At 36.1% G+C, this 27,585-nt stretch overlaps 2 protein-coding genes and 1 long non-coding RNA gene across 18 annotated transcripts; 2 read left to right on the top strand and 1 right to left on the bottom strand.

Annotated features, from left to right (window-relative positions):
- The first annotated feature begins 470 nt into the window (after positions 1-470).
- yrt (erythrocyte membrane protein band 4.1-like yurt) lies at positions 471-5,235 on the top strand. Of its 2 annotated transcripts, XM_034335983.2 has the most exons (7): positions 471-635; positions 749-896; positions 1,010-1,186; positions 1,272-1,982; positions 2,070-2,503; positions 2,772-3,197; positions 3,443-5,235. In XM_034335983.2, exons 1-7 carry the CDS (start codon positions 471-473, stop codon positions 3,572-3,574), a joined length of 2,193 nt encoding a protein of 730 aa, XP_034191874.1. In that variant the 3' UTR covers positions 3,575-5,235. The 2 variants fall into 2 exon arrangements, with proteins under 2 accessions (XP_034191874.1, XP_034191875.1); XM_034335984.2 differs by lacking the exon at positions 2,772-3,197.
- Arms (Ankyrin repeat-rich membrane spanning) lies at positions 1,826-26,894 on the bottom strand. Of its 15 annotated transcripts, XM_076689187.1 has the most exons (18): positions 26,790-26,894; positions 26,573-26,688; positions 25,551-25,621; positions 13,748-13,879; positions 13,588-13,686; positions 13,423-13,521; positions 13,118-13,315; positions 12,944-13,042; positions 12,580-12,876; positions 11,976-12,351; positions 11,735-11,899; positions 11,451-11,658; positions 9,434-11,369; positions 9,186-9,359; positions 8,971-9,118; positions 8,770-8,894; positions 8,424-8,538; positions 1,826-7,080 (listed from the first exon to the last, which is right to left on the bottom strand). In XM_076689187.1, the coding sequence occupies exons 4-18, from the start codon at positions 13,856-13,858 to the stop codon at positions 6,317-6,319; spliced, it is 4,914 nt and encodes a 1,637-aa protein (XP_076545302.1). In that variant the 5' UTR covers positions 13,859-13,879; positions 25,551-25,621; positions 26,573-26,688; positions 26,790-26,894; the 3' UTR covers positions 1,826-6,316. The 15 variants fall into 15 exon arrangements, with proteins under 15 accessions (XP_076545302.1, XP_076545301.1, XP_076545300.1 ...); XM_076689186.1 differs by lacking the exons at positions 26,573-26,688; positions 26,790-26,894 and adding an exon at positions 25,980-26,188; XM_076689185.1 differs by lacking the exons at positions 26,573-26,688; positions 26,790-26,894 and adding an exon at positions 25,985-26,188.
- On the top strand, positions 7,019-18,686 carry LOC117609535 (uncharacterized). Its single transcript, XR_004582613.2, has 3 exons — positions 7,019-7,122; positions 18,374-18,456; positions 18,546-18,686. It is a non-coding gene; the product is annotated as an uncharacterized LOC117609535 (long non-coding RNA).
- Positions 26,895-27,585: the final 691 nt, after the last annotated feature.

Here is a 27,585-nt window from a genome sequence, read left to right as displayed (position 1 = left end):
ATTTAAAATAAAAATAGAATCAAAGGGAGTGAAAATTGTGTCTTCTCAGATGGTAGTTTAAGATTCGGTAAAAGAGTCACTGGTAAAACAGGTACGATTATCACCCTGGCTGTGTCCTCTGGATGCAGATCTAATCTCATCTGGGGTATCTGGGACCCGTTAAATCATGACCCCTCAAAAACAAAGACATGTCCAGTCTTTTACATCTGTAGTCACTGGTGGTGAAAATGGAAATGGAAATGTATACATTTTGGTAGATTTGGATCTCGAGATTTGTTATGGCTAGTCAACACAAATAAGTGTAATACGTTTCTCTTATGATCTATTTTTGACAATTATATTCAATAGATGATCATATATTTCATTTATTTCAAGCAGTCGGCCGCCGCCCGAACACAACGCGTCCTGGGAAACACAACTCCCGTCACGGCAGATCAAGTAAACCAAATAGGCTAACTGCCTACAAACGTATGTCAAATAAAATGTTAAGGTTTCTATCACGACGTCGGGGCCGTAGTGTCAGTGGGCAAACTACGTCGTCCCAAATTAAAAATCAACGTTTGCTCAGCAATAAGAATGTTGTTCAATGCAGAGTTGTTTTGCTCGATGGCACAGATCTGCCTATAGAGTTGTCTGTAAGTACAACAGTTTATTAAACATCAAAAAACAGATAAAAGTAATTTATTTTTACTATACCGTACCTATTTGTACAAATTTCCTTATATATTGGAATGTTTTCATGTTGCAGAAAAAGGCATTGGCTAGTGATTTGTATGAACAAGTTTTTTATAGCTTAGATTTAATAGAAAAAGATTATTTTGGATTGCAATATACAGATAGCAACAATGTTCAACATTGGTTGGATCCAACTAAGCCTATAAAGAAACAAGTAAAAAGTATGTTAATGAAATTTTTCTTTTCAATCGGTGATGCAACAGTTTAAATTACTTATATATTTCTATCGGTGATAACTTACTATTCATTGATTAATGGATACAATTTTCTGCAGTTGGTCCACCATATACTTTACGGCTTAAGGTAAAGTTCTATTCATCAGAGCCTAATACTTTACGCGAAGAGTTAACAAGGTATCAGTTCTTCTTGCAATTGAAACAAGATGTTTTGGATGGAAAACTTCATTGCCCCCATCAGGTTGCTGTTCAATTAGCTGCCTTAGCTCTGCAGTGTAAATACTTTAAATTTATACCAAATAAAATAAGCATATAAGCCTGTAACAGATATTTAATGGTCATACTATTTCATCTTTTCAGCTGAACTTGGAGATTATGATCCTGCCATACACAGTGCGGCTACAGTATCCGAATTTCGTTTTGTACCAGGTCAAACAGAGCAAATGGAACTTGAAATACTCGAAGAGTATGCTAAATGTTCGGGCCTTAGTCCTGCCCAGGCCGAATCGGCTTATCTTAGTAAAGCTAAATGGCTGGACATGTATGGTGTTGATATGCATACTGTGCTTGGAAAAGATGCGTGCGAATACTCGTTAGGATTGACTCCAACTGGAATTTTAGTTTTCGAAGGAACGCAAAAGATAGGTTTATTTTTTTGGCCTAAAATTGGTCGCCTAGATTTTAAAAAGAAAAAATTGACGTTAGTTGTTGTAGAAGAAGATGACGAAGGTAGAGGAGAACAGGAACATACGTTTGTATTCAGATTGGTAAATGAAAAGGCCTGTAAACATTTATGGAAATGTGCCGTAGAGCATCATGCTTTCTTCCGATTACGTGCTCCCGTCAAAGGAGCTAGTGGACGTCAAAATTTCTTCCGTATGGGTTCACGTTTTCGTTACAGTGGTAAAACTGAGTTTCAAACGACTCAATTGAACCGAGCTCGTAGGACTGTACAGTTTGAGAGACGTCCAAGTCAGAGATACGCTCGTCGACAGAGTCATGTCTTAAGGGAACGTCAACGGCAACAAACGGAGCAACCGCAACAACCACAGCAACCCGCACCACCTGCCGGTAAAAGCATTATTAGCTATATCAATTTATTTTGATTCATTTAAACAATTCTGTAAATTATGTAAAAAATATTATTGTCACATTTAGCTGAAGAAGAATCTTTGCAGCGGCAATCAAGTCAATGCAGTACAAAATCTTCAGATTCCAGTGTACACGCTACGTCCTCACCTTTGGTAGACTCTCTGTTAAAATCACTTGCCAAAGATCAACAGCCTTTGGAGCCTAGAAATCAGACAACGATTGCCGCCACTGAAAAAGAGTCTGAACCAGTCAAGAGTAGTTTAATCATTGAAAACATGACTAATCAAACGTCATTAGTGCCAAATAATCAAGTTGGTGGTACCTCTTCGCTGCCTCCTCGTACGCCTATTCCACCGGAATCGCTCAAGTGCAATATTTTGAAAGCAAAATCCCTTGAGCAAGGGAAGAATTCTAATTTGGTTTCAATTACTTCTACCGATGCACCTACGGTTGTTACTAAGAATAACCAGCATTCTGATGCAGCAACAATTGTATCTGTGGTAAGAAAACAATCTTGATTAATATTCGATTATAATATTGTTCTGTTCGATCCATTCAAGTAGGAAGTTGTACCATCATTTTTTTTTATCATATCACTTAATGAAACTATTTTGCATTGTCATTGTATATGTATTAAAAATATTGTGTTGTGTTCAAAGTAGGGTTTCCTAATGTTTAAATATTTTTATAATCAACATATGTTCTATCGTTTGAGCTTCTAGGCTTTAGTTGTAATTTGTTTGCTTTCTTGCATTGTTCACTATTTAGGGAGGAGATAAACTGACACTCTCTGTAAGTGGAGCTACAGTGATGAATCCGTCTGCAGAGGATAATGTGACTGTAACACATTTCTCTTTAGACAGTTGGGGTCAGATTGAACAAAAAACCACACAGTTAAATCCTAAAGTTTCCAATCAGTCTCAGAATCCGTTTAATCCATTCACTAACGATAATAGCAACGAAATTATTACTAACTCTTCTGAAACTGTAGAAGAAGATACGAAAACGGAAGAAGAAAAGAAAATGAATACGAATCCGTTTATAGACTCGAATCCATTTTTGGGTTTACTTAATCCGTTTAAAGAAGTACAGCCTACTACTGAAAAGAAAACTGAAGGAGAGACAGAAAAGAATGGAGCAAGAGTTGTGAAAACTGAAGAGATACAAACGACCACTACAACTCTTACTCATAAGGTGTGGTTTATTCTTCAAGCTTATTAGCTATTGTAATATACGTTGTGTCCCGTTCATGTATCTTGTGAACAATGCTTTTGTTGAATTTCTGTAAATCGTCCATAAATATAATGCTTAATTTTTAATATAAGTAACGAATTTTTATAATCTTAAAGCTAGCTGAAATTCTGTATCAACTTTACAATATGATTTTTATCATCTCAATTTATAAATTATATAATGTACATTTATTAAATATGTTTTAGGATGACAATACAGCGGTTTCTGATATCAGTCCTTGGTTAGTAGCTGATCCTTTGCAAACTACAGCAATAGATCAAACACCGATCAAACATACTGTAATTACGAGGAAAACAGTAATTACAACTCAGCTTTAAAATTATTATTCATGGAATAATGATGTACGCGGAGAAGGTGATAATGCTTTTAAAGAGAATCAAGGAATTAAAAAAATCCCGTCTTCCGTGAGCTACTTAAAGTGCCTACAATATTACATTGCCTAATGAACCGGATAATGCAATCAAGCTAAAAAATAATTTCAAATTTTCGTGGGACCAATTAAGTGGTTGTACAATTTTTAAATGTTGATTTTCAATACGAAATAATTTCATTCTGTGAATTTTTCTGATGAAATTATACGCTCAGAACAAACTTTTATAAAATCGTATACATAATATTACATATGTAATAACAACGTCGATACTCTTAAATATTATAAAAGTAATACGCGAAAGTTACAACATTCCTTTGGATTCAGTAATTATGCAGAAATATTACTTCGTGTTTATGCATTTACTATCTATTAATTTCTGTTTATGCATTTTTAATCATAGTCTGCCATGTTATTTAATTGTGTTCTGCATTTATTGTTAAATAGGATAGTTTAATTTTACAAAGAGAGAAGTGTTTTCGCACCCTGTCAATATTAATAAGAACATACATGGTAAAAAAAAATATCTGTGGTGCTCCTACAAAAATTAAGACATCGAATTATGTTCTCATTTCTCGCTTAATTGTATATTTATGCATAATTGAACAAACTTTACATATTGCTGATCATTCGCAATTGAAAGTGTTTAAAATTTCTGAGATAGTATTTCCTACTTGCCATAGTGCCTTTAATGATAAGTAGAAAAAAAAAGGCTAATCAAGTTTATATTCATTCCTATTGATTAAGTTTTTTAACTACTATAAAAACGTTTTGTTGTTGAAAATACCTTTAACCACAGAAATATGTACATTATTATTGATATAGTACAATTAGTTCATAAAAATGATCTATTATATTACTCGCAATCAGTGATACATTTCCATATGAATGAATTGAAATTTTTGTAAACTTATATGTATTTATAATACGGTATTGCATGCTTTATTGTACTGTGTAATAGCATTGTATCACTGAAATATTTTTCGTCCTTGTAATTTTTATTGTTTCTGTAGATGTGATGTTTTGTAACTGACATATCAGTATTTTATAAAAGTTATCTTTTTTTTAATAAGTAATACAATAAACTGCGGAAACTTAATTGTAAAAATCAAAATAGCTTAAGGAATTTTCTTAGAAAAAATATATATGTTTCTTAGATTCATTGTATAAATTTGAAACATCTGAATTTCATTGCGAAGATCTGACGAAGTTTATTGTATTACTGAATTTGTTATTTGTAATTTATTTAAAGGACAGCTGAACAAATTATGGAAAGTAAATTATAAAATATATGACCTGCCTGGATGAAATATATGTAAAAGGCTGTTGAAGTACTTATTGTATTCCATGTACGAGCATTTACGAAAGTAGTTTGACATTTTATGTATTTAAATATATTATATTTAATATTAATAAGCAAAGTACATATAATACTATTATTTGAAAACCTAATATATGTATTACCTGTGTTTACAATCTAATATTAACTAATACCCTAATGTATTCCGTCCTAAAGTATTATATATACACACTGTTATATATATATAATTTTTGCTTTATAATAAAAAAGTACTTTAAAATTCTGTAAATCTTTTGATGGTTTATTTTCCCATCCTGTTCTACATATATTATGAAATAGGCATTGAATCATTTACAATAAAGCTAAAATGATAGGACCTTCTTTTTTATAATTTCTAAGATTCGTAATTCGTTTACATTACAAACATTTGTAAAGTTTACGTTAATAAAGATCAAAGTACTGGTATAAGTTGTTAATGTTCCTTGTAAGTTTATAAAAAATTCTCACTAAAACTTTAAGTATTCGTACAATTAAAATTAAAACGTTACAAATAATTTAAAAAACTGGTAACTAATTATTTAACAACATTCCTGTTGTCACAGGAAAAATGTCAATCTACAGCTATAATATTGAAAACATTACAAAGTATTTTATCTCGCTGATACGAGTATTTCTAAACACAAAACATGTTATCTCTCGTATCAGTTATAAATCAGCGGCATTAGTTTGTTCGTTACAATATATATATATATATATGTCTGACAAGTTGTACCAGTATGAAAAATGAGTGATAGTCTGTATCAAAGAAACGATAACATTTCTTTATTATCGTTTATTTCATACCTATCTACAGCGTGATAAAATATTTAAAAGTTTATCCGTTTGAAGCATTACATTACCAGCTACATCCTCAACAGACACAAATCAATCAAGCGGCATGAAAACGTTTACAATAAGGTAAAATAAAAAAAATATTTTCTGTTTTTACGTCAGTCTCTACTTTCACAAAGAACTGACATTCGCATCGATAAATGCGCTAAAATTATAATGGAATGTTATTTGCCAATATACATGTCCCTTCTTACAATTAAAACTCTAACATACCGCAAACGGTTTGCGTCATTCTCGATATCATTTAAAAGTAAAATTTATTCTTTCTGAACACTTGTAAATATTTTATCTAAAAAGTTCGACGCAATGCTATGTATTATTTACATAGTAGAATTCTCAACTGCAGTATAATTGTATCTACCTTTGAAAATATATCACAAACCTTGGATTTTAAGTACAGTTTTACTTAATGTTTCCATCATTGGCGCAACATATACATATTAGCCATGGATTATTATATTATATATCACCGAGCTGACGATTGTGTAATAAAGGATATCAAACAGGTGTCTCGGGATTGTCCCATTCTTCCGCAGTTTGTCGTGATAAGAATCGTACCTGGGAAGACTCTCTCACCATTAGGCTAACAGTATCAGAATAATCTACAATGTCGACGGATCTCTCACCGTCTCGTGGTAAGCTTTTATTAGATGATATCGAGCTACTATTTTCTTCGCTACAATCGTGTTTGAACACGCTATCGGATTGGGAATGAGTCGGAGTAGATAATTCAGATACTAATGGTGTAGATTCATCTTCGCTCTCTCCTGGTGCAGGGGAAACAGGTAACGTTCCCATTAAACGATCTTTTAATTTCGTTAGTTTCTCTAGGCTGGAATTCGGTACGGGAACCGATAAAACTATCTCATCGTTTAACGTCGACGTGGAACGTCGTTTCTTCATCGGTGTTGATATAGTCGACCTCATAGGTATGTTATTAGCTACGTAATTCTCATCTGTTGACTTGGATCTAAAGGCAGGTCTAGGAGAAGGCGGCGGAGATACAACGAGAGATACAGGTCTACTACTGTTGGAATTTCCTCCACCTTTTCTTATATCTTTACGTCCAAACGAACAGGCTGATCTGGTACTGTGCTGAGACGTGATACTACGTTGCGAATTTGTACGTTGAAGATGAACTGTGGACTCGAACGAACTATCGTCCGACGTTTCAAGCTCGTCGGTAACCGGTACCCAGTGGAGAAGTGGATTAGATTGAAGAATCACATAATCTGTGTCTTGAGGAGCCGCTGAGTTAGATCCTAAAACAAATCTCCATGTTCATCTTCTGATTCCATTAAAAGGTAAATATAATAAAATTAAATCGGCAAGAATTAAAGTAAATTCAGTAAAGAAGAATTCTTAACAGATATACGATTGATTACAATAACAATTTTTATTATAAATTTAACTATCATTTATCAGTGATATCGAATTCTTGGATAAAGATATAAAATGAAAGCATACAATTGAAAAGCTTATAGATCTAGTCTAAGAAAGATAGTATCAACTTCAAGTTTCCAACAAAGCTTTATTGCCATTTGCTTTTATAATATAATAATTAGAATAATTGTACATATAGTACAAAAAGAAAAGAAATATACATCAGTAGAGATGAAAATATAATCGTAGCTTTTTCACTTTGGTGTATAAAACTCTTTCATGTAAAAGCTTATCTTTCTAAATGTACAAGATCTATCAGCGTAAACATCCCAGAAAGAAATATATTCGTTTAACATCCAATGATAGTAACACGTCGTTATCACAGTCTCTTTTACAAATATTAATTATGAAAAAATACTCTTATAATTGCAAATAACCACACAATGACCAATTAAACGATACCATTCAAACTTCAAACTATTTAAAAAGACAAGGGTACGAATGTTTTGTATAGTTTTAAAAATATAAAACAATATACAATGTTCGCAATATAATACCATTAATATACTAAAATACTACACGAAAATGATACTTTTATTATAACAACGCATACATTCAGGTCACTATCGCCATAACGTTGTTCATTACATGGATGACATTTCTTTTTTTTTTTTTGGTATTGTTTTATTTAACATATGTCATTCATTTTATATCCTTTTATCTATGTACAATAATCCAGTCTCTCATAAACACATTGGCACATTTTCCAAAACAAGAGACAAGATTTCGAAGAAAATACTTTTATATTTCTTCAGCCTCTTTGGTTGTGTATTGTACTTACAATATATACGTGTATAATAAAGTTTTATTGACTGTTCTTTTCATACGATTACACCTATTATCGATAATACTGTTACAAATTTACCTACTTATTGATGTATATTGTATATATACATTAAGAAACATTTAAACGTCAGACACATTGACCAGATTTCCCTGAAAAGTTGAAACTACAAGTGATGAATTTATAGGATCATCTACAAATGCGATGATGTAGGTAATACACCCATGACATCTAAATCAGATTATACACAATTGCCTTCGATTTGAACTTATTAAACATTTGTATTGTACTCAATTACGATGTCACGTTTTTGGTCTGGCTGCGGTGGTTCTTGAACTATTACCAGAGGCAGTGAAAGTGGTAGGGAAGAGGGCTCACCTGGGAGTGAGTCTGTTGATACTACCGTAGAAGATGGTACATCTAATACATCTTCGCAAGCTTCTTCGTTTAACGTTTGCAGCGCTCCGCATATCATTTGTTCCTCCAGGGTCACCTAAAAAATAATTTATCGCTGTTTCATCGTTAATCGTACAACGCTTTTGAATATTTTATTTAAAAATATTTCATTGCTAAAGCTTTGATAGAAAGTGACGAATTTGGCTCTGCTTACCTGAAACTAAAATCGCACGCGAGTGTAATGAAAAGCATACTTTATTAATCGATTAATTGTTAGATTACAAGTAGGTGTATGTTATTTAAATAACATATTTTAAGGGAAACTTACTTGTTTCTCCATAATAGACTGCTTAGTTTGATCTCGTCTGGGTGCGCCATCGGTTCTCGAGTTTCCTTTCTCTTTTTCAACATGTGCTGGTACACGTATCGAAGTACTTTGCAAAGCGTGATCTACTGTAAAACACAATGTAATTTTAATATACATATATGTATCTATGATCAGATGAATATAATAAATTTCTGTGTATACCTTTCCGCTGAATTTGTTCTGAACCTACAGTAAATCGTACGCTTCGGGAAGCTTCTTCGTGCGTACTAAAAGACGAAAGTTCTATTTCCCTAAGCGATACAAGAACCATACGAAACAATTCCCAATCCCCAAATGCCATTTTTAGAACCTAAGAGTAAATAATTGTTACGAATTTTATAAGATCAACCGTTTAAAAAGAAAGAAATAAAACTTACTTTCTTCAACTCTTGTAAGTCACAGTGTAATAAAACTCTACCATTAATATTATTTTCTTTGACAACTTGTTTGTACTGCGGTGCATGATGGGAACTCAAACTCTCGATTCTATCGATAAGATCACAAACACCATTAACTGATAAGGAAGAAAGCCTCGTCTCCAAAATTTCGGACTAAAAAGAAGAAATATAATGATATAGTATACCATGATGATTATAATTTAATATTATATCGTGTATATGTATACCGGTAAAGTTGTAGTTGCAGAAAGTGGTTTAATCTTAGGTTCCATGGAAGGCGGCGGAGGAGGAAGTGGAGGCATTTGCATCCAAGGAGAAGGCTGCCAATCGAACGTTGGTTGAACACACCAGGATGGTGTCGATGGTACAGGCGGAATGGGTCCTTGCAAACTAGGCGTTCTGACGAATTTCACATTTCGATTTGTCAATCCACTTTTACCCAATTGTTCGTGGCCATTTCCGTGTAACGTCCAAGGGCTGTATTGCTTGTACGGTCCAAGCGCTGCTTCCTCTTCTATGCTCTGTTGTTCTTCTTTTATCTTCTTCTTAATATAAGGATCAAGATTAATCGTAAACGGTAAGAATACTTTCATATCACTGACGAGTAAGCTGGAACGATGAAAAGTTAAGAAAATATCCAACTTGCGTTCGTCTCTGTCCATCTCTAAAAGAGGTTGAACTTCCCTAAGTACCGGAATCTGAGGTCGTATCTTATCGTAAAGACTTTTCAGGGACATGTTATCGTCTAAAGTTTCTTCGTACATATCGTAATGGAGTATTAACCAAGACGTTCTAAACGGCCATTGTTCGGTGATGTTGATCCAAATAGCTAAATGATACCAGTTGAAATCAATTTGGAATGCTTTTAACAATCTCCCAGTAACATAGACAACGTTCATCAATCTTCTCATGCTACGAGGATTCACGTCGCTGAAATAATCGTCGGTAAGGAGCATTTTATTAAGATCTTGGGCGCCACCCAATCGATTCAAATTGCTACCGATACTACTCGCGATCGATTCGCTTAATCGTAACTTTCTACTGCCCTTTCTACTTTGCGGCTTCAGTTTTTCGTTGCTGTTCATTATACCAGACTCTGTGCTAAGCCTTCTGTTAGATACAGAATGATGCATTGTACTCGTTGTGGTATAATTAACGCTCTCTTCGGCTTCGGTCCACGTGGTTTTTCTGCTGTGCTGAGCAGTTTGTTGAGCAACTTTCACCTTCCTTAAACCACTATTTTGTAAATAAAACGGAAGGTGTACCATATTGCGTAAATAATCATGACCTCCGATATTAGATTCTGTAAATAATCTTCTACTATTGACTTCCACTGCCTTGGCAATAATATGCGGATCAATTGCTAATATGACAACGAATGGATAACCATTATCACTGAACAATGCTTGTATCGCATCTAAAACTAACAACACTTTGTCTTGTTCACAACTGTCTAAACCATCCACAATTATTACTAATCTGCTTTGTTGAGCCATGAAGCTGTCTAAACACTTGACCATTTCGGTCATTAAATTAACCTCGCTCTTTAACGTTTGTATAAACCCTTCACTCTTTAACGTCTCCAACTTAGAAATGCTACGTTGAAGATGACGCCTTTGGGAGAATACAAGCGCTTGCAACGTTCGGCTCCACGTGTACAGGTTTGCTATTATACTAACGGCTAGTATTAAGGCAACGGTTATCATTATGATGTGTGCAGTAACTCTCTCAATTGTTGGCTCGCTACTAGAAATATCGATGAGGTAGACTGTAAGTACAGATATACCAACGAGCAAACTGCAAAAGCAAAATTCGAATATTACTATGTATGGTAAGCAACAAAGGTGTCTCCATTTCCATGTTGTAGTTGATTTATCAGGTTTCGGTCTGAACGCCCTATACAATCTTGTGGATAAAGAACCGAAGTCGTTCTCAATAGAATCGTAAAGAGATCCCACCATTTGTACCACCGCGTTTTCTCCAGCGGCAGTTGTACCGACTCGGGTTTGATCGGTGAAGTAAAACTTTATCGGCTGTACAGTGACACCGTCGTGAACTCTACTGCCAGGAGGATGTGAAAATATCACTTGCAACAGTAGCTTCAATGAATTCAACTTTGTCGTCAGAGCTACGGTGAAGTTGTACGGCCAGTACCAATCGTACCTACGTTTTAAATGTTTACTCGTTAAATTGTGCGATATAAAGAAAATCATAGAGCCTGTATCTCTTGATCGATGTTCTTACCTTTTGTTGGCATACCAGACAAGTATTAAGAAGGTGTACGTAACGACAATAAGACTTAAACCAGATGCAAGACCAACGATCCACGATTGCAAGGCAAGACCTATCGTAGTACCCACTAACAAAGATACGTGAGTTACTACTGCGAACAATAAGAAAGAAAATTGAAACACGGGATCTATCCATTGACGAGCAAAATTTTTCATTTCCTCTGAAAATAATATAGACACAAAACGTAACACATCTAATTCGTAACTACGACAAATGGAGCATTCTTAGATCATTACCTCTCAATTTGTTTAACAAAAAAGATTTGCCAGAACCCCACTTTGCATAGAGGCCAACAGTTATAGGCGTTGAGAGCGATGGTTCGCTAAGAATGTCTGCTAATGCGCTACTGTATAAATCATAACCAAGCATATTTTCATTATCTTCGTTAGTATTAAGACGTCCTAAAAAAACAACGCTTCGTTATGGTTTTAAATTACACACAGTAAGATTATCGATTTGTTTGAAAAGTAAACTTACGTGCACCGAATATTTGTCCAAGAATTGTCTTTGGATGATTGATGTCGATGTTGTACGGGGTCTCGCCTTGCCTATTTGGACGGTAAAGTAGTTGACTGTTTTTCGGATTTCTTAATAGTATCTCGACGATAGCTTTTGATCGTGCACGCATAGCTATATGAAGCACAGTGTCACCCTTTTTGTCGGTAGCTGAAACTTTAGCCTTCTTGTCTAGCAATAATTGTACTATTTCTGCATTTCGCGACCTAACCGCCCGTAGTAACGGTGTATCACCGTCTTTCGTCGCGATCTCCAAATCTGGGTTGGCGTTTAATAATAGTTTTAATATCGGTATATTGCCTTTTTCAACTGCAATATAAGTTGCTGTTTTCTTATCCTAGAATATTTCAATAAAATTACGACGATTAACTGGATCTTTTGTTGTCTGAAGCAATCGTTTTGGTTATACAATGTGTGTGTGCGCGCGTGTGTATTATTATTATAAAAGGAAGTGTTCCAGAATGATGAATTAAACATCGAAGAACAATGTTCCTACAATGATGGAAGTTGAATGATCGGATGATTACTTCAAGACAGTGTAATCAACTCTATCTTTTCTTTTTACCTTTCCGGCAATGTCTACGTCAGCGTACTTCTTCAAAAGAGATTCCACCACTCCTCTATGACCACCTTTTACAGCATGAATTAAATTTGTATCTCCGGATCTATCTTGAATGTTCACGTAAGCACCAGCGTTTAAGAGAGCGTTTGCTATTTCATGATGTCCTTCTCGACAAGCTATCGCAAGAGCTGTGCAACCATCTTTATCAAGAGCATTCACGTTTGGTTTGTGCTCCAAAAGGAGTAGCACCACGTCTACATGATTGCCAAGGGTGGCCACCAAAAGTGCAGTCCATGAATACTATAAAAAGTTTCATACTTATCCAACGATAAACTCTGATTTATTATTTTGGTGAATCTTATCTTACCATGCCAGCAGTATCAACGTTAGCACCAGCTTTTAATAAAGCGTCTACAATCTCTACGTGTCCTTTACGGGATGCCCATATAAGAGCCGTAGTGCCATACTAAAAGCAGACAAATCTTCTTTATTTTTATCCCTATAAAATTAAATGAAAGTAAAAAAAGTTGAAGAGGGTTACCTTGTCACCGACATTGACTTTAGCACCATGAGCAATAAGGTCTTTAACAATGTCAGGGTAACCCCTGCCCGCAGCCCACAACAACGAGGATATATGAAAATTCCCGTGTGCATTGACGTCAGCTCCTCGAGCTAGTAGCATCGTCACCGTTGGTGACCTACCCTTGTACGTCGCCCACATAAGTGCCGTCCATCCTCCCTAAGAATAGAAAACATTTTTCAATACCTTCTATTAAGGATACTTCCTTACCGTGTACATAACGTTCCAGGGTCCAAAATTAAGTAGAAAAAGACGATCATTCTCACCATGTCTCTGTGTTCCAAGTCGGCGCCATGCTCGAGTAACTCGAGGCAAACATCGGTGTGACCCTCTTTGGCGGCGCAAAGTAACGCCGTCCAATTATCCTGAAAAATTAGAATGAATTAGATACTCGAAGGAGAGTGTACGGATTAAGATAAAATTATATTAACCCCATCCTCTGCGTTAACTTCTGCTCCATGATTGATAAGCTCCCGCACAAAATGGATCTTTCCTTTAGTTGCTGCAAGGATGAGGGCTGTGCTACCATTCTGTAATAATAATTTAATTAATTATCTAACGACGAGCTGTATCGATGTTGAAATACGTTACCTCATCTCGATCATCGATTTGTACTCTTTTATTCTCGAGAAAATTTTGCAGACCAGCAAGATTATCGTCTGTGATATAGCTGGCAAGAGATCGGTAGCAGAGAGATACCATCGAGTCAGTCCGGTGCAAGGTCTGTGGAAAAGAAAAGAGAAAATATTTGCTGGTTAAATCCAGAAACGAGGATTATTAACCGAATCGTATCACGCTGATGCTCTCCAATTTTAAAGCTGCTGAAGCAAATTAATTGCTGAGTAAGTAGAGGCAGTCTGCGAAAAACTACACGAATAACGTATCATTCGGTTAAATAATATTATCAACACCTTCTTTTTTTTTCATTTTTTCTTCCTGCTGTTAAGTTTTCGGTACGTAATTGCTCGAGTATCTCGAAGACTGGAGCAATTAGCATTTAACACGAGCTCAAACGTTAAGTAACAACTCACACGTTAATCTTCAAAAGGAAATAAAAGAAACGTGATGTGCGAATCGGTTAGCGTGTTAAAGAATTAGCAGGAGTAATTTTATTTCGAAGGTAAAGAGACTGTAAACTTATTTTATCAATTTTGTACATTAAAGCTCGTTGAATATTTCTTTTTATCGCTGTTATTCATTCGGAAACGAATACAATCTCATAGCTATGAAAAGTGATTAATAATCTTGAACGATTTTTATTAACCATCTTTCAATTAACGTATTCAATGCGAGCTAGTAAATAATTGATAGCGTTCATGAATATGTATGGTACAATTATTCATTCATAAGTAGTAGAATTATTTCTCGGAACTGCGATTAATAATCATTGACCGTGACATTGTTAAAGCATGTTTCTGTTTAGAATTTCAATGCTTGGAATTAAAATGAACGTCATTGAAGCGTGAACGCGAGAGAGTTCGTGATGAAAAACCGAAGGAAATATTAAAATGAAGACGGTCAGAGTCGTTAAATCTTTTATCTAAGATACTTGCAACACACCTGAGGATCGAGCATTAAAATTTATTTGCACAGTGCAAACCGCGGTTCGATAAGGAAACGGGATATCGATAAGAGAAACGCGGAAAACGCATGTTTTATTTCGTTGGTAATTTGTTAAATGATTAAAGAACGTATCGTTTGATTTCTGATGATACTATAGGCTCGTGTGTATAAAATCAATAGACCTCCTCTCAAGGCTATTAAGGAAGAAACCAGCTTGAAACTGTTTCAGAGGCTTTCGCGTTTAAACCGTGCCCTATATTCTGACAACAATATCGGTGCGTCACTCCTTGATAAAGCTGATTGCAATAGTAAATGGAACTATTCTTCCTGTAAACTACCACTGAATAGGAGAAAGTTGATTTTAAATACATTCTACGGCACCTAATAATTATTTTAATTAAAAGCGACGGGTAGTTTTAATGGTGACACATATACATTTTTACACCAAAGAAGCAATTTCTTTTTTTTTTTTTTAAATTTAGTTTGCAGTCTTATTAATTAAAGCAACATGTATCTTTGAAAAGGGTTAATTGCAATCGCAACACTGATCAGTCATCTCAAATCTTTTTCCTTGAAAAAAAAAAAAAAGAAATTAATGCACATCGATTACGTGAAAATAAAAATCACTCGAAATCTCGAAGGGCAGAATCACGACTAACCGGCTGCGAATGCCTGTGAATTCCAAAGTTGAATTTTCGGCCAGTTTCACCATCGGTGGCTGGCGCGGTGAACGTGATGGTGGGTACGTGAAAATGCGGGAACACGTGATGGTGATGATGATGATGATGATGGTGATGATAATACGAATGATTAAATCGTTCCTCCTCCCAGCTGGTCGCCGGTTGATGCGCGGGTATGTGTATTTTAAGAAAAGGCAATCTTAATCTCCGTCCGTTTATCCCGCTCGATCCAGCTTCTTGTTCGTTCCTCGACGATTCGTTCTCACCAGCTGGTAATAAGCAGTTTGGAATACCTGGATAAGCGCTGACCAAACTCGGTGCTAAACTCGAGCAAATAGCCGCGTTAGCGATACTCGATCGTCTGATAGGATTCACACCGGTCCCTGATATTATATCTTCGTAAGTCGGCGATTTAGGTGCGTTTTCCGAAGGATTACCATCGATCGTTGGCAGTGTCCGTCTTCGGGTTGTTTTTATTTCCTCGATCTGAGAGTCACTCGGACGATCCATCGTAGATGGATCCTCGTCCTTCGATACGGAGGAACTTTCGTTCAAACTGGATGATCTAGAAACGGTGGATCTGATTTTGTAGCATCTTCTGATCAATAATGGCGAACCTGAAACGGATGAACTCCTGTTTCGTTGGGTTAGTACCATGTTTTCTTGTATCTCTGTATTTATCACCGAGTGTATTTGTTCATTCGATGGATTCGCTATCCTCGTTACACTCGACGATTGCGTTTCGCTGTTTGATCTAGGAATCTCGAATGCAACCGGTGGATCGTAAACTGTATCCCTTGGCTGGAAAAGTTTGGTAGAAGGAAGAGAACTCGATGCGAAACTATAATCTATGTGTTTCATCGAATTTGCATGTTCATACTCCACCGAGTGTCTCCTAGAACGAATAACCTCCGGCCTCTCTTTCTGGTCCGCGCTCGTCGAGATTTCATCTCTGGCATTTTTCGAGAGAAATTCTCGATCAAAATCGTTCTCTTTCGAATCACTCGACGTCTTGGATTCGTGGCTCTGATTTCGATCGAGCTTTTCACGATCACAGCTTTCCAATGACTCTTTCGATTCATTTTTTATAGAAAACGATTGTTCGCTCACATTTTCATCCTCTCCGGTTATCACAGAATCCGCTTCGATGGTGATCGAGATTCCTCTCTCTGTATCTCTGCTCGAATTTTCATCCTTCTTCTTCTCATCGTCATCCTCCTCCTCGATACTGATGCGAAAATGATGCGTCGTGATCTTGATACGATCATCTTTGGCCTTCCGCATGGCATTCTTTCCTCAACGCGACTCCTCACAATTCGAGAAAGAAGCTGTACTAGATAAATACGCAGAATAATTATGACGAACAACTTCGGAGAAATTGTAGAGCAACCACGAATAAAACGTTAAGCTTCCTCGTTAATTCTGTTTGTATCAATGTTTAAGTATTAAAGCGATCGTAAATGATACGGGGAATGAGAATGCGAAGCGAGAGATTTGTTAATTGACTAAATAAAAAAATGAAAAAGAAATGTTCTTTACCATGAAATACCATAGTCTATTGTTACACTGGAAAAGTAATAAAATCTATGAAAAATTGATCTAAGAAATCTTCGTTTCCTTTCGGTTACAACGAATATACCGTATAAAAAGACGGACCCTGGACAAAGTGGTGAGTCTGAGCATTTTTTCCAAATTTCTCGTCGTCATCGCCTGTTGGTCGTGTCAGTTTCACAACCGTTTCCGGGACCTTTCTTCCGGGTTCGATCGTAGCTGATAAAATCGCGCGCGTTTCACGGTTCACTCGAAACCCGTGCGATCTGCTTCGTCAGCAGATCGCTTAAGAACATCGCGTGGAACATCGTGGCGACATTTATATATCCGACCAGGGATCTTTAAAGTCGTGTACACAGTTGAGCGGAATCGCGTGTAACAATCGTGTACGCATTCGTCACTCCGAATAAACTCGCGATCGGGAATTCTTCCATCTTCCTCCGTTCGACAGGAAGAGTATGCAAATTTTTCGCAATTCCATGGAGTCAACAAACAAATATTTAACCTTTCAACATTTACTTCCGTGTTTTTTTTTTTTTTTTTTTTTTAATTTCCCGTATCGTGGAATGCGAGCAGTAATTACGCAAAGGCTGGCAAATTGTTTTACTGGTAAAAAACTGACCAGGCTTCGCTCGTAAATTTCATTACACTACGCTCGAGCAAATAGAAGATAATTCGCTGATAATAATAATGGGAAGCTTGATTCCCGATTGATATAAAAATGAATAGTCATTTTACAGTGACGCCGAAACTATCTTAGACAATTATAGGAATCGTTTGAATAAAAATTGAAACAGGGAAGAATGTTTCGAAAAATATTTTCCTACAGTTAAACGAGAAGTATGCGCGTCCTTGCCGCTGTTCGCGGCACTTGGGCCAATTAAACCCGCTCGGCAAACTAATCAATTGTGTACGAACCGTGTATGTCGTTTACTAGGCGTCGTAAAAAAGGAACAATATCGCTGAGAAAACATGCTAAGATAATTCTAACGGCACTGTAGTTATTTCATCGCGGAGCAACGGAGTAGGCTGAGCTACTCGAAATTAAAGAGTTTAGAATCTTGTAAATCTGTCGTGTAATTAGACGCGTTAAATCCGTCAGGCAATAACGAATCGTTCAAAGGATCCACTGTAATCCGTTCGTGTACGAAAACAGTGTTGCGCATCTCATTTATCTTTCGAAACACGTGGAAAAATGTTTGGCACACGTCTCTTAGGCAAACGATCAACTGGTAAAGTGCTTTATCTCTTAAGTTTTCGAAGATCCACCTGTAGGTTCTTTAGGAATTACGAAACAGATGTTAACGTTTCGTTCTATCGATTGCAGTATAAAGAAATTACCCAGATTTCAAGAAAGTAATTCTATTTTTCTTTTATGCAGACTGATTATTCAACAGTTCGTGAGATATTTTGAATATTTCAGATAAGGATTCGAAATTTCTCAGGAACTGTTGAGTCACCGATTGTCTGGAAAAAAAAATTCATCACCGATTCGTGTCGCATCCTGTAAGTATTATAAATAAATGTACGTTTTTAAATTTCACCGTCTGACAGTTTTCTTTTTTATTATCAATACCTGTTTACTTTTGTTCCAGATCGACTGTATCACCTGTTGACAGGATGAAAAGGAGCCATAATGACCCCGAGCCAATCCCTGTGGGATCAAAGACGACAACGATCCTACATCTCGTTCCGAATTCAGTAAACTACTCCTCTCATTCGAGTATTCCATGGAAAGCAGGTCAACATCCGGAAATACTCTCATATTCCGACAATATTAATTGGCGCTACGTCGACAAAAATTTATCATTAACAACACATTCGTTCATATCTTTAATTAAAATTTCACTTTTCCCTAATTAAAGCTTAATCATTCACAATTTCCAATTCTTCCACGTATTCACTAAAGAAGAGGAAAAGAAACAAATTGGCACGGTTGAACAAATATCCAAGAGGAAACACAGTCTCGTTCTATTGATTCTCACTTTTGTTTTTTTCATTCGGCTGACAAAACCACCATATTCAAAGCGTACACACGCTTTCTTGAAATATTTCACACCGTACACGATTGAACAAAGCACTTCTATCCGCGGCAAGAACCGTTTGTTTATTAAAATCCAAGATGTATCTTGGAACTAATTAAAAGCACAGACGATAATTTTTTCTGTATTTACCAAGTTTTATCTGGGCCTCGGTAATTTTAACCGATTCCAGATCATTTTATCGTGAAATTCTAGAGAATGTACGCGTGTATCCAGAAGCAACAACGTGGAAACTGTACGAGGGAACATCGATTGCTGGGTAATCGAAGAAAAACAGAAAGAAAGAAAGAACAAAAGCGTAGATAGGAAAGCACATTAATTTTCCTTGAAGGGGCAACAACGTAACGAAGTTCACGAGAACACGCTCGTTACCACCGGGTTCGCGTACTCGATAAGAGATCTCGCACGAATGATTAAATTTCTACTTAACAATTAACCCTTGCAATATCATCGACTGCCAGAGAGAAATTTTTTTTTTCTCATAAATTTTGTATAAATCTTGCTGATATTCCTAGGGTTAATATCAACGATTCTTGACGAAGGTAGAAGTTTTGGAAATTAAATCAATATAAGCACTCACGGTATCTTCGGATGATTCCAAAATGTAAGAAGGTGAAACGTAGACTGACATAATTTAACGACAGATTTTTGACATATGCAAATATACTTTTACATTATTCGTGTGTAAATAGCACCCATAAGTCCCCTTTGAACGATCGTTATACACAAGGAATTGGATCGTTGCCCCTTTTCATCGTGCACGACACAAATTTAATGGAATTATCACTGTTTCTCAATGAAAATCATAAATTTTTCCTTTCGCTTTAACAAGACTAATTATCATTCCTTTCAGCGCCCATTCTTTGTATAAACAAAGAATTACCGATTTTTATCTCGCACAATCTTCTTTCGTAACAGTTTCTTTTCACGGTTATTGTTTCACGAAAGAAGAAAGGGTTACGATTTAGTAAAATAATATTTCACTGAATTCATCTTAATAGAAGATTATGATTTTCATAATAGAAACGAAAATTGTGAAAAATGATATACGATCGATAGTAGAAATAGTTCACTGTCGGGGTGATACGTTTCGATATTATAAAATTATAAAATATGATAATCAATTCGTTGCATCGTGGATCGCGTTCGATCGCACACTGTGAAGTAAGCTTGAAAAATGTTGTCAATTATCGTCGCTCTGTGGACACGGTTTCTGATAATCGGGCTATCGATAAGAAACTGACCGTCTGTATAACAGATACGATATCTGGGAGAAATATAAATGTTGGAATACTGTACTCGAAGAAATTTTTTCAGAAATCGTTAGATATTCGCAACACACGGAGGTGTATTTTTAAAAATATATATCAATCAATCAATTATCTACGTTCACAGCGTACGAAAGAACCGACGATCGTCGCGTAAAAGCATTTTTGGCATCGTATCGCAATGCGATAGATAGACGAAGATATACTACCATTAATGAATCACATTAGCACCAATGTGATATCGCAATTAATTTCATTTCATACATTATAGCGTTAATCGTTACAATTAATAGAAATCCATAATTAACATCCGATATTGGGTGTACCAATTAATTAGCTGCCTTAAATACAACCCCCTTTGTTTCGAATCGATCCACCCCTCGACCGTGAATTCTTTTTTGGCACCCAACTCCTATCTACGGGAGGATGTTAGCATCGATGACGAGGGTTCTGGCAGTGGTGAACGAATTTCGTTGTCTCCGCGAGAATGGAGACAGATAAATCAGTGTTGCACCCAGTGCATTGGCACATCGTCGAAGGTAAACGAAAATAGTAGCGGATCGGGTTAGTTAAAGTCGCGTTAGAGGAGGATCGACGACAACGATGCGTTAACGTACGTGACCACACTGTGATCAAAAACTATAATTCTCGTTGATTCTTGGAAGGGAACTTTGAGTTCGATCCAAAAGAGACAGGCTCGATTAATTGAGGCAGTTGAACGCGAGTTACGGTAACAGGAAACGGCTGGCTTTGATTTAGATTCTATTTTCTAATTCAAAATGATCGCTCCGGATACCTAAAGAAAGGTTAAAATGTTATTTTATCCGTTTCATTTCAATGTTCATGTATATTAGAGATGAATAATTTCATTTTGAGACGAATGATTATGGAGTAACGAAAAGTGTATCAGTTCATCTGTTCGATGAAATCATTTTTCTTTCTTATTCAAAGTGTAACGAGTTTCCTCTTCGAATGAAAAATCGATTTTGAAACGGTGTTAACGTGTTATTACATATCGTGTTCATTACCTCGTGAAGACGATGCTCTAAATGACCCTTCAACGCGGCGAACTGTATCTTCCGATAATCTCCATGGGAAGAAAATCTCTTGGGACCTTTGCAGCTCGACGATTTAGCTTTCACTCGAAGATGCGACATATTATCTCAATTTTCCTTCGACGAACGTTCAGATATCGATGCTTCCTATCGCTCGAACTTCTATCGAATGGGTCTCTCTCCGTGGTTGTTCGCGAAATTTTCAAGCGGAACACCTTCGTTACATTAAACACTTGTTTGAAGCTGATACCCGAGATAATATAATAAAATGTTTAACCTGCTACTCGCTAAACAGAACGAACCGGTTCGTTGTTAAATAACGTTTCACAGTTTTAAATAATCGTTATTAAAATCGGTGACCAGTTTCTTCCGTCTCATTGAGCGTAATTTATGCTCGTTAACGATGAAAATGAAGTTTAATTATTGGGTCATCCTATAAGTAGCAAAGTTATTCGTCTTGGAAATAGTAAATCAGAATACACTATCGTTTATCGACGAAATTTCACAAAAAATCTAACGATACTTGTTAATTAATTTTCATTCGTATCGGCTGGATTGATTCACGATTTTTCTCGTTTAATTTTCAATATAAATATTGTTCATTGCCTCGAGGTTTTCATCGATTTAATGGAACGATAAAAATCAGTAACGGTTTTATCGAACAAATCAAGATATCGAGCAAAATCGAAGGGTACGCGTTTAAGAGGAAATCGATAAATCAGCTGATCGAATACAAAGCCGACCTATGAATTTTTCAATGGAAAGAAAAGCGCACTGGATTTTCTTGATAATCGAACTAATTTTTTAATTATCCGCCAATTATACCGCCTTCTTCTCGAGTGGTTGATAAATGGATAGATTACGTAACATTAGCTTAACCATGAGTTTGTCCTTGCGTTTCTTTCCATGTGTAACAACTGTTTGTAAAATAATAATTACCGAGAATCTTAACTCGAAATGGAACACTTTAATTATCCCTATATTCCGTAAGCAAAGAACTTTCGTAGTTTGCAAATTGTAAAACAATCATCAATTTCATTATCTCGAGGTATCTCTGATTCACGATTTCCTCCAATGAATTATGCTTCGAGTCAAGGCAAATAACGTGACGTTCTTTTAAAAATAATAAAAAATAAAGAAGAAGTCGCGACGGTATTCTAATAAGTCGAAACGATTCCCAATGATAATTATCTACATTTAGTGTTTTATGAATCGAATTTCATTGCCGCGACGAATAAAATGAATCTTCTGTAATTATCAAAGCTATTGGATATTCGACACTAAACTACACACACTGGAATTCACCGCGTTCTCCTACTTACATAAACTTCAATAAATTCTCTATAAATACATCAGTGTTTGGCAAGTTAATCCGCAAAATGAAATGTCACCGAGCAATTTCTTTGTACGCTCGAAAAAACTTTCCATGACTAAGCTTCCGTTCCCAAGAAACGATACAACATCCTCGGTATCGTCGTTTAACACCGTACGGTTATTCAGAAATATTCCACTTCACTATCCTAAAAGAGACTGTCAAAAAAAAAAAAAAAAAACTTCCATCGGGAACGAGTTACACCTGTGTTACAAATGAATGCGTGACGACAGTGAAACGCGCACTGAATTCTTTATTAACAATCATCGGACAAAATTCAACAAACATCAATTTAAAAAGAAAATAAAGAGAAAAAAAAAGAACATCAATACCAGCTCGAAGATTACAACGAAAACATTTCGTGTCCAATTCGATGAGCAGAGGTACTTTATAAATTATTATACGAACGATGGAGTTAATCGTTTGGATAGGACGATCGATAATCGTGTGAGAATATTTGAATTTTTCGAGGAGCAAATGTTTCACGGTACTCGATCGAGCCAACATCCTTCGCGGACTGGCGTCGGGAACAATTAACCGCGGCCACGATACCTGACGCATGTGGGCGATCCACGTGGACGGATCATCCTCCTCCTATCGTACACTCGGCTGCTGGTGAAAACGACGAGTGGGACGAGATCGTGATTTTATACGGTCGTCTAAAATTGGAAGGGGCTCTTATTCTACAACTCGACACGGTACACGATCGACCCGATAACTCGAGCGTTCGTTAACGGTAACTTTGCTCTAACGCGAGTGGGATGTACAGGTGAGAGTAACCCGCGTCATCGTAAGCGCGCTCTTTTACCGCGGTGATTCCACGGGAATCACGTTTTCTGTTGTACGCGGGTGGTCGTGAATGGAGAGAAAACATTTCTATCGGTTTGTATTAATATTTTTCCTAAGTAATCCTTTCGATACTTAATCCATTTGCTACCACGATCCCCAAAGGGGGATTTTTTTTTTTTATCACTTATGTTAAATAAAAATATCGAAAATAAAAATTTGGCAGTTAATGGATTAATATTTATTATTTTCAGTATTTTCTATTGTACGCGTGGATGGTCGTGGATTGAGAGAAAGGATTTCTATCGCTATGTATTAATATTTTTGCCAAGTAATGCTTTCGATATCTAATATTTATTATTTTCACGCGTATGGTCGTAGATCGAGAGAAAGGATTTCTATCGCTATGTATTAATATTTTTGCTAAGTAATGCTTTCGATACCTAATATTTATTATTTTCAGTATTTCCTATTGTAAAGCCTATTAAACTTTGGTGGATTATTTCCACTCGAATTTGCACACCGGATCCTATTCCCATCCTCTTTAAAAATCGATTTACGAGCGTCCGACTTCCGCTCGATATACTTCGATTAGATTCGAGATCGAAACGGAGCAATTTCACGGGGAACGCCGAGGAGGAAGGTAAACGAGGGTAAAAGAAAACGAGATTACGGCCGAGTTCTCAGCGAATTCAAAGTGAAACTCGGTCACGCCGACGATCGTTCGTATCGTTCTCGGTGGCAAACACACAAATATAAATAAGTAGGACAGCTCTTTTCAGATAACAGCAGATGAATCGAGTACTTATGTACTACGGAATCCGCTGCCAACTTACCACCACATTTCGCGTCCTTCGCGATTTTGTGAATCGAACGGTTGCTAAATTAAAAACCATTCTGTAGAAAGATACATTTTATCGATGCTTCAATTAACGGGTGAAATTTCTTCCCAGTAATATCAAGCACCGTGTAAATATAAATTGAAACTTTAATTGCGTACTTTAGGATCTACATATCAATTTTTAATTATGTATAATTTGTTTACCGAAAGCGATTGATAACTCGATTTTACGTATTGCATTCCAGAAGAATGACTCTCGCGTGCCGTGGTCGAAGTAAACAATCTGGAAATCAATTTCGATCAATTTCCATGTAACGATGATCGAATATTGGCCATTTTGGTTAGTTCGTCGCGTAACTGTCGCGCCACGGCACGCAATGGTGTACGATCCGCTTACCGCGTCGCACGGTTTGTTAAAATGATCTTGAAAGATTTATTTACCCAGCTCGAATCCGAATCGAACGTCAACCACATCCGTGGATCTGGCAGCCATGAGTTCATATTGTTTAACGACACGTAAAGTTAGAAACACTTCGACAGACTATTTGGCACCCAACTTCGCCGCACGTATTCACGAAGACCAATGGACACCTTTGTTCGTTTGTGTTTACGAATTCATGTATTTCCATGTATTTCTAACCGTACATAAGAAATTTAACTACACCGTTCAAACGTGTTCAACAGTGAACGCATTCAAACTTTACTGCAAATATTTCTCGGCGTCCCTGCTCTTGATCCTATGTTTTCGATCATTAATTATGGGGGGTTGATGTTTTCGGAAAGGAATTCGTACAACTTTCAGAACCGTAATTATTTTTTCCTGTGTAAATAATCTGGGCTGCAGATAAATGAAACACCGTCGCCTTAATAAGTTATCGCATTTGTAGCGTTTTTGGAAAATTGCGCGACTGAAAGACGAAGTCTACTGCTTTTTTTTGAATATCGTTATTAAATCAATAACCCTTTCTCTTTAGAATTTAGCGAACTAGCTATTCAACTTGGTTGTAAGAAATCGTTGTCTTATCAAATTCCTTTCTATTGGCTTATGTAATTAGTTGTAGATTATTTGTTCGACGGGTTTATCGTAGATTTACGTTTATCGAGATTTATTTGGCGGTATTTTAAGGATTGAATTGTTCTATACTAAATACATGTCGTACCTACCATTTCATGTATGTAATGCTAAATATTATCTACTATCAAACAATACAAAAGATCCATATTTAATAAACTCACCAATCAAACAGAAGATCGATTACTCCGGACATCCGTTGTCGTCATGTATGATAAAATCGTAGTTCTTCCGCCTGAAATAACAATATTAAACCACAAAATTAAAATTAAAAAATCTGCAATGAGAAGTTCATTTGTTTGTAATGAAATATGTTCTTTCTCGCGGGAAACGATATTAAATAAAAATAATACGAATGTCATTATCATGGCACAAATCTGCCGTGACAAAGAATAAAGAACTTGTTATTTCAATGAAAGACACGAATTGAAAAACAAAGATATTTTCAATGGTCGTATTTTATTTAAACATTAACTATATTAAAATGCTACTATAACGTTTTGTTTATTACTTTTTAAAAAGATTCGATTTCTTTAAAACAAATTTCAATCGCATCACAATAGTGAAAAGCTTTTTGTCGAATGGATTCTAACCTCACCTGAGAGAGGGACCCTTTCGAGATCGCCAACCACGTTATTCGAAGATACGAACCGCACTACAATGAATTAGAAGCACCATTATTCGTTCGGTCACGGATCGCATCGTGTTAATTACACAATATGAAAAATTCAACTTATCACACCGCGAAATCGTGACAAAAAAGTAATCTCCCCGTCTTTCGCTCGATTCGCTAAGCGTCACTTACTAGGTGGCGCTGACGCCATATTGCACAGCTGATATTTCATGCACGTGCGCCATGGCCAGTGCCCTATACACAATGCTCGATATTACTAATAATTATCATTATTCAAATTTTGTAATTTAATTTTGAAAATCCGTGTTATCAGGAAAAATGCTACGCCATGAATGATGAATAAACATTATTTTTATACTTTCTATGCCTTTTTTGATACATAATCCCATTTGAAATTTTCACAAATGACTGGGCGTCAGTTCGAAAGGTTAACGACACGCACTTCGTTTCGGCTGAATTTGCGAAACAATAAGGATTCGTGAATCATTCACGAAATATAAGCAACTGACATAAAATTTGGTTACTGTCAGATAAAATGATACATTTACTTACGTATTTGATCGTAGGTGCGTGTCAGCGTCGATGTACACGCTCGGGGTGCTGAACTCTTAATTCGGTTCACAATCTGCTAACCAGCGTTACCATATTAAAAATGTAGTTTGAAGTAGCTGTAAAAACACAATTGATTATACAATACACTAAGTTCTAATTGTAAAATGAAATACAAAAATATTTTAAAAACAGAGTTCATTTTTTCGCGGCAATTAACCTTTTGACGACGGACCTCCTTACATCTTCTACGCTCCTGGTACCACTACTCCAAATCAAGCGAATTGTGTTCAATTGTTCAAAAACTGACGGTGGCGCCATCTAACGACAATCGCCTGAACTACGTGACTTTCATATCCCAGCACCTGTTGGTAAATTATTTATAATTAATAAAATAAGGGTAAAACATGAACGAAAATCACTGAAAATGATTAAGAACTGTTCGTAGAATGTAATACACACTTCAAAATGCATAAAATATTACTCAAAATGGGACAAATAAATAAGACAATAGGACGTAATCGAGCATCGGCAAACTGTTTCTGAAATCATTAATAATTAATTAAATCCGTATAAAATCGTGACATAACGTATACCTAAATGTTTTTACAGGTGCGTATTTAAAAAATAAATTATAAAAGTTGACAACTTTTTCGTAAAGAATGTAAAATATGTTATTATTTTTACAGCATTTTTGAGCGGGTAGCGGCCATTATGATGTGAACGGAAAGGTCGCTATCCTTGTCTAGTAATTTTCTCTCTTTATCTACGACTTCCTGCCACTTTCTGTAATCCTGGTATCAGAAGACCCGTTCTGGCACCAATTCACAGTTAATATGACGACATCCTCCCTCTATATTAACACCTCTTTTAATATTCTGCGCTCCTAATGCTTGGAGGTTATTTCGTAATAACACATCATAACTGTAGTTAAAGTAACTCATATTCCGTATCTTACAACCCCTACCTCTTGCATACATTTTTCATGGCAATCTACATTATTTTTCAGTAAATAA

Source organism: Osmia lignaria, chromosome 7 (genome assembly GCF_051020975.1).
Source record: "Osmia lignaria lignaria isolate PbOS001 chromosome 7, iyOsmLign1, whole genome shotgun sequence".
NCBI lineage: Eukaryota > Metazoa > Arthropoda > Insecta > Hymenoptera > Megachilidae > Osmia > Osmia lignaria.
Note: the sequence above shows the minus strand (reverse complement) of the source record. Positions and strands in the feature narration are given on the sequence as shown.

Bases quoted from the DNA above. Each gene is read 5' to 3' on its own strand.
- yrt (XM_034335983.2), top strand. From the start codon at position 471: ATGTCAAATAAAATGTTAAGGTTTCTATCACGACGTCGGGGCCGTAGT. The intron at 1,983-2,069 runs GTAAAAGCATTA...TGTCACATTTAG, and splicing joins GCAACCCGCACCACCTGCCG to CTGAAGAAGAATCTTTGCAG. The intron at 2,504-2,771 runs GTAAGAAAACAA...TTCACTATTTAG, and splicing joins CAGCAACAATTGTATCTGTG to GGAGGAGATAAACTGACACT.
- Arms (XM_076689189.1), bottom strand. From the start codon at position 16,683: ATGCGGAAGGCCAAAGATGATCGTATCAAGATCACGACGCATCATTTT. The intron at 11,659-11,734 runs GTAATGATCTAA...TATTATTTTCAG, and splicing joins TTTGTTAAACAAATTGAGAG to AGGAAATGAAAAATTTTGCT. The intron at 9,360-9,433 runs GTATACATATAC...TCTTCTTTTTAG, and splicing joins CTGCAACTACAACTTTACCG to TCCGAAATTTTGGAGACGAG.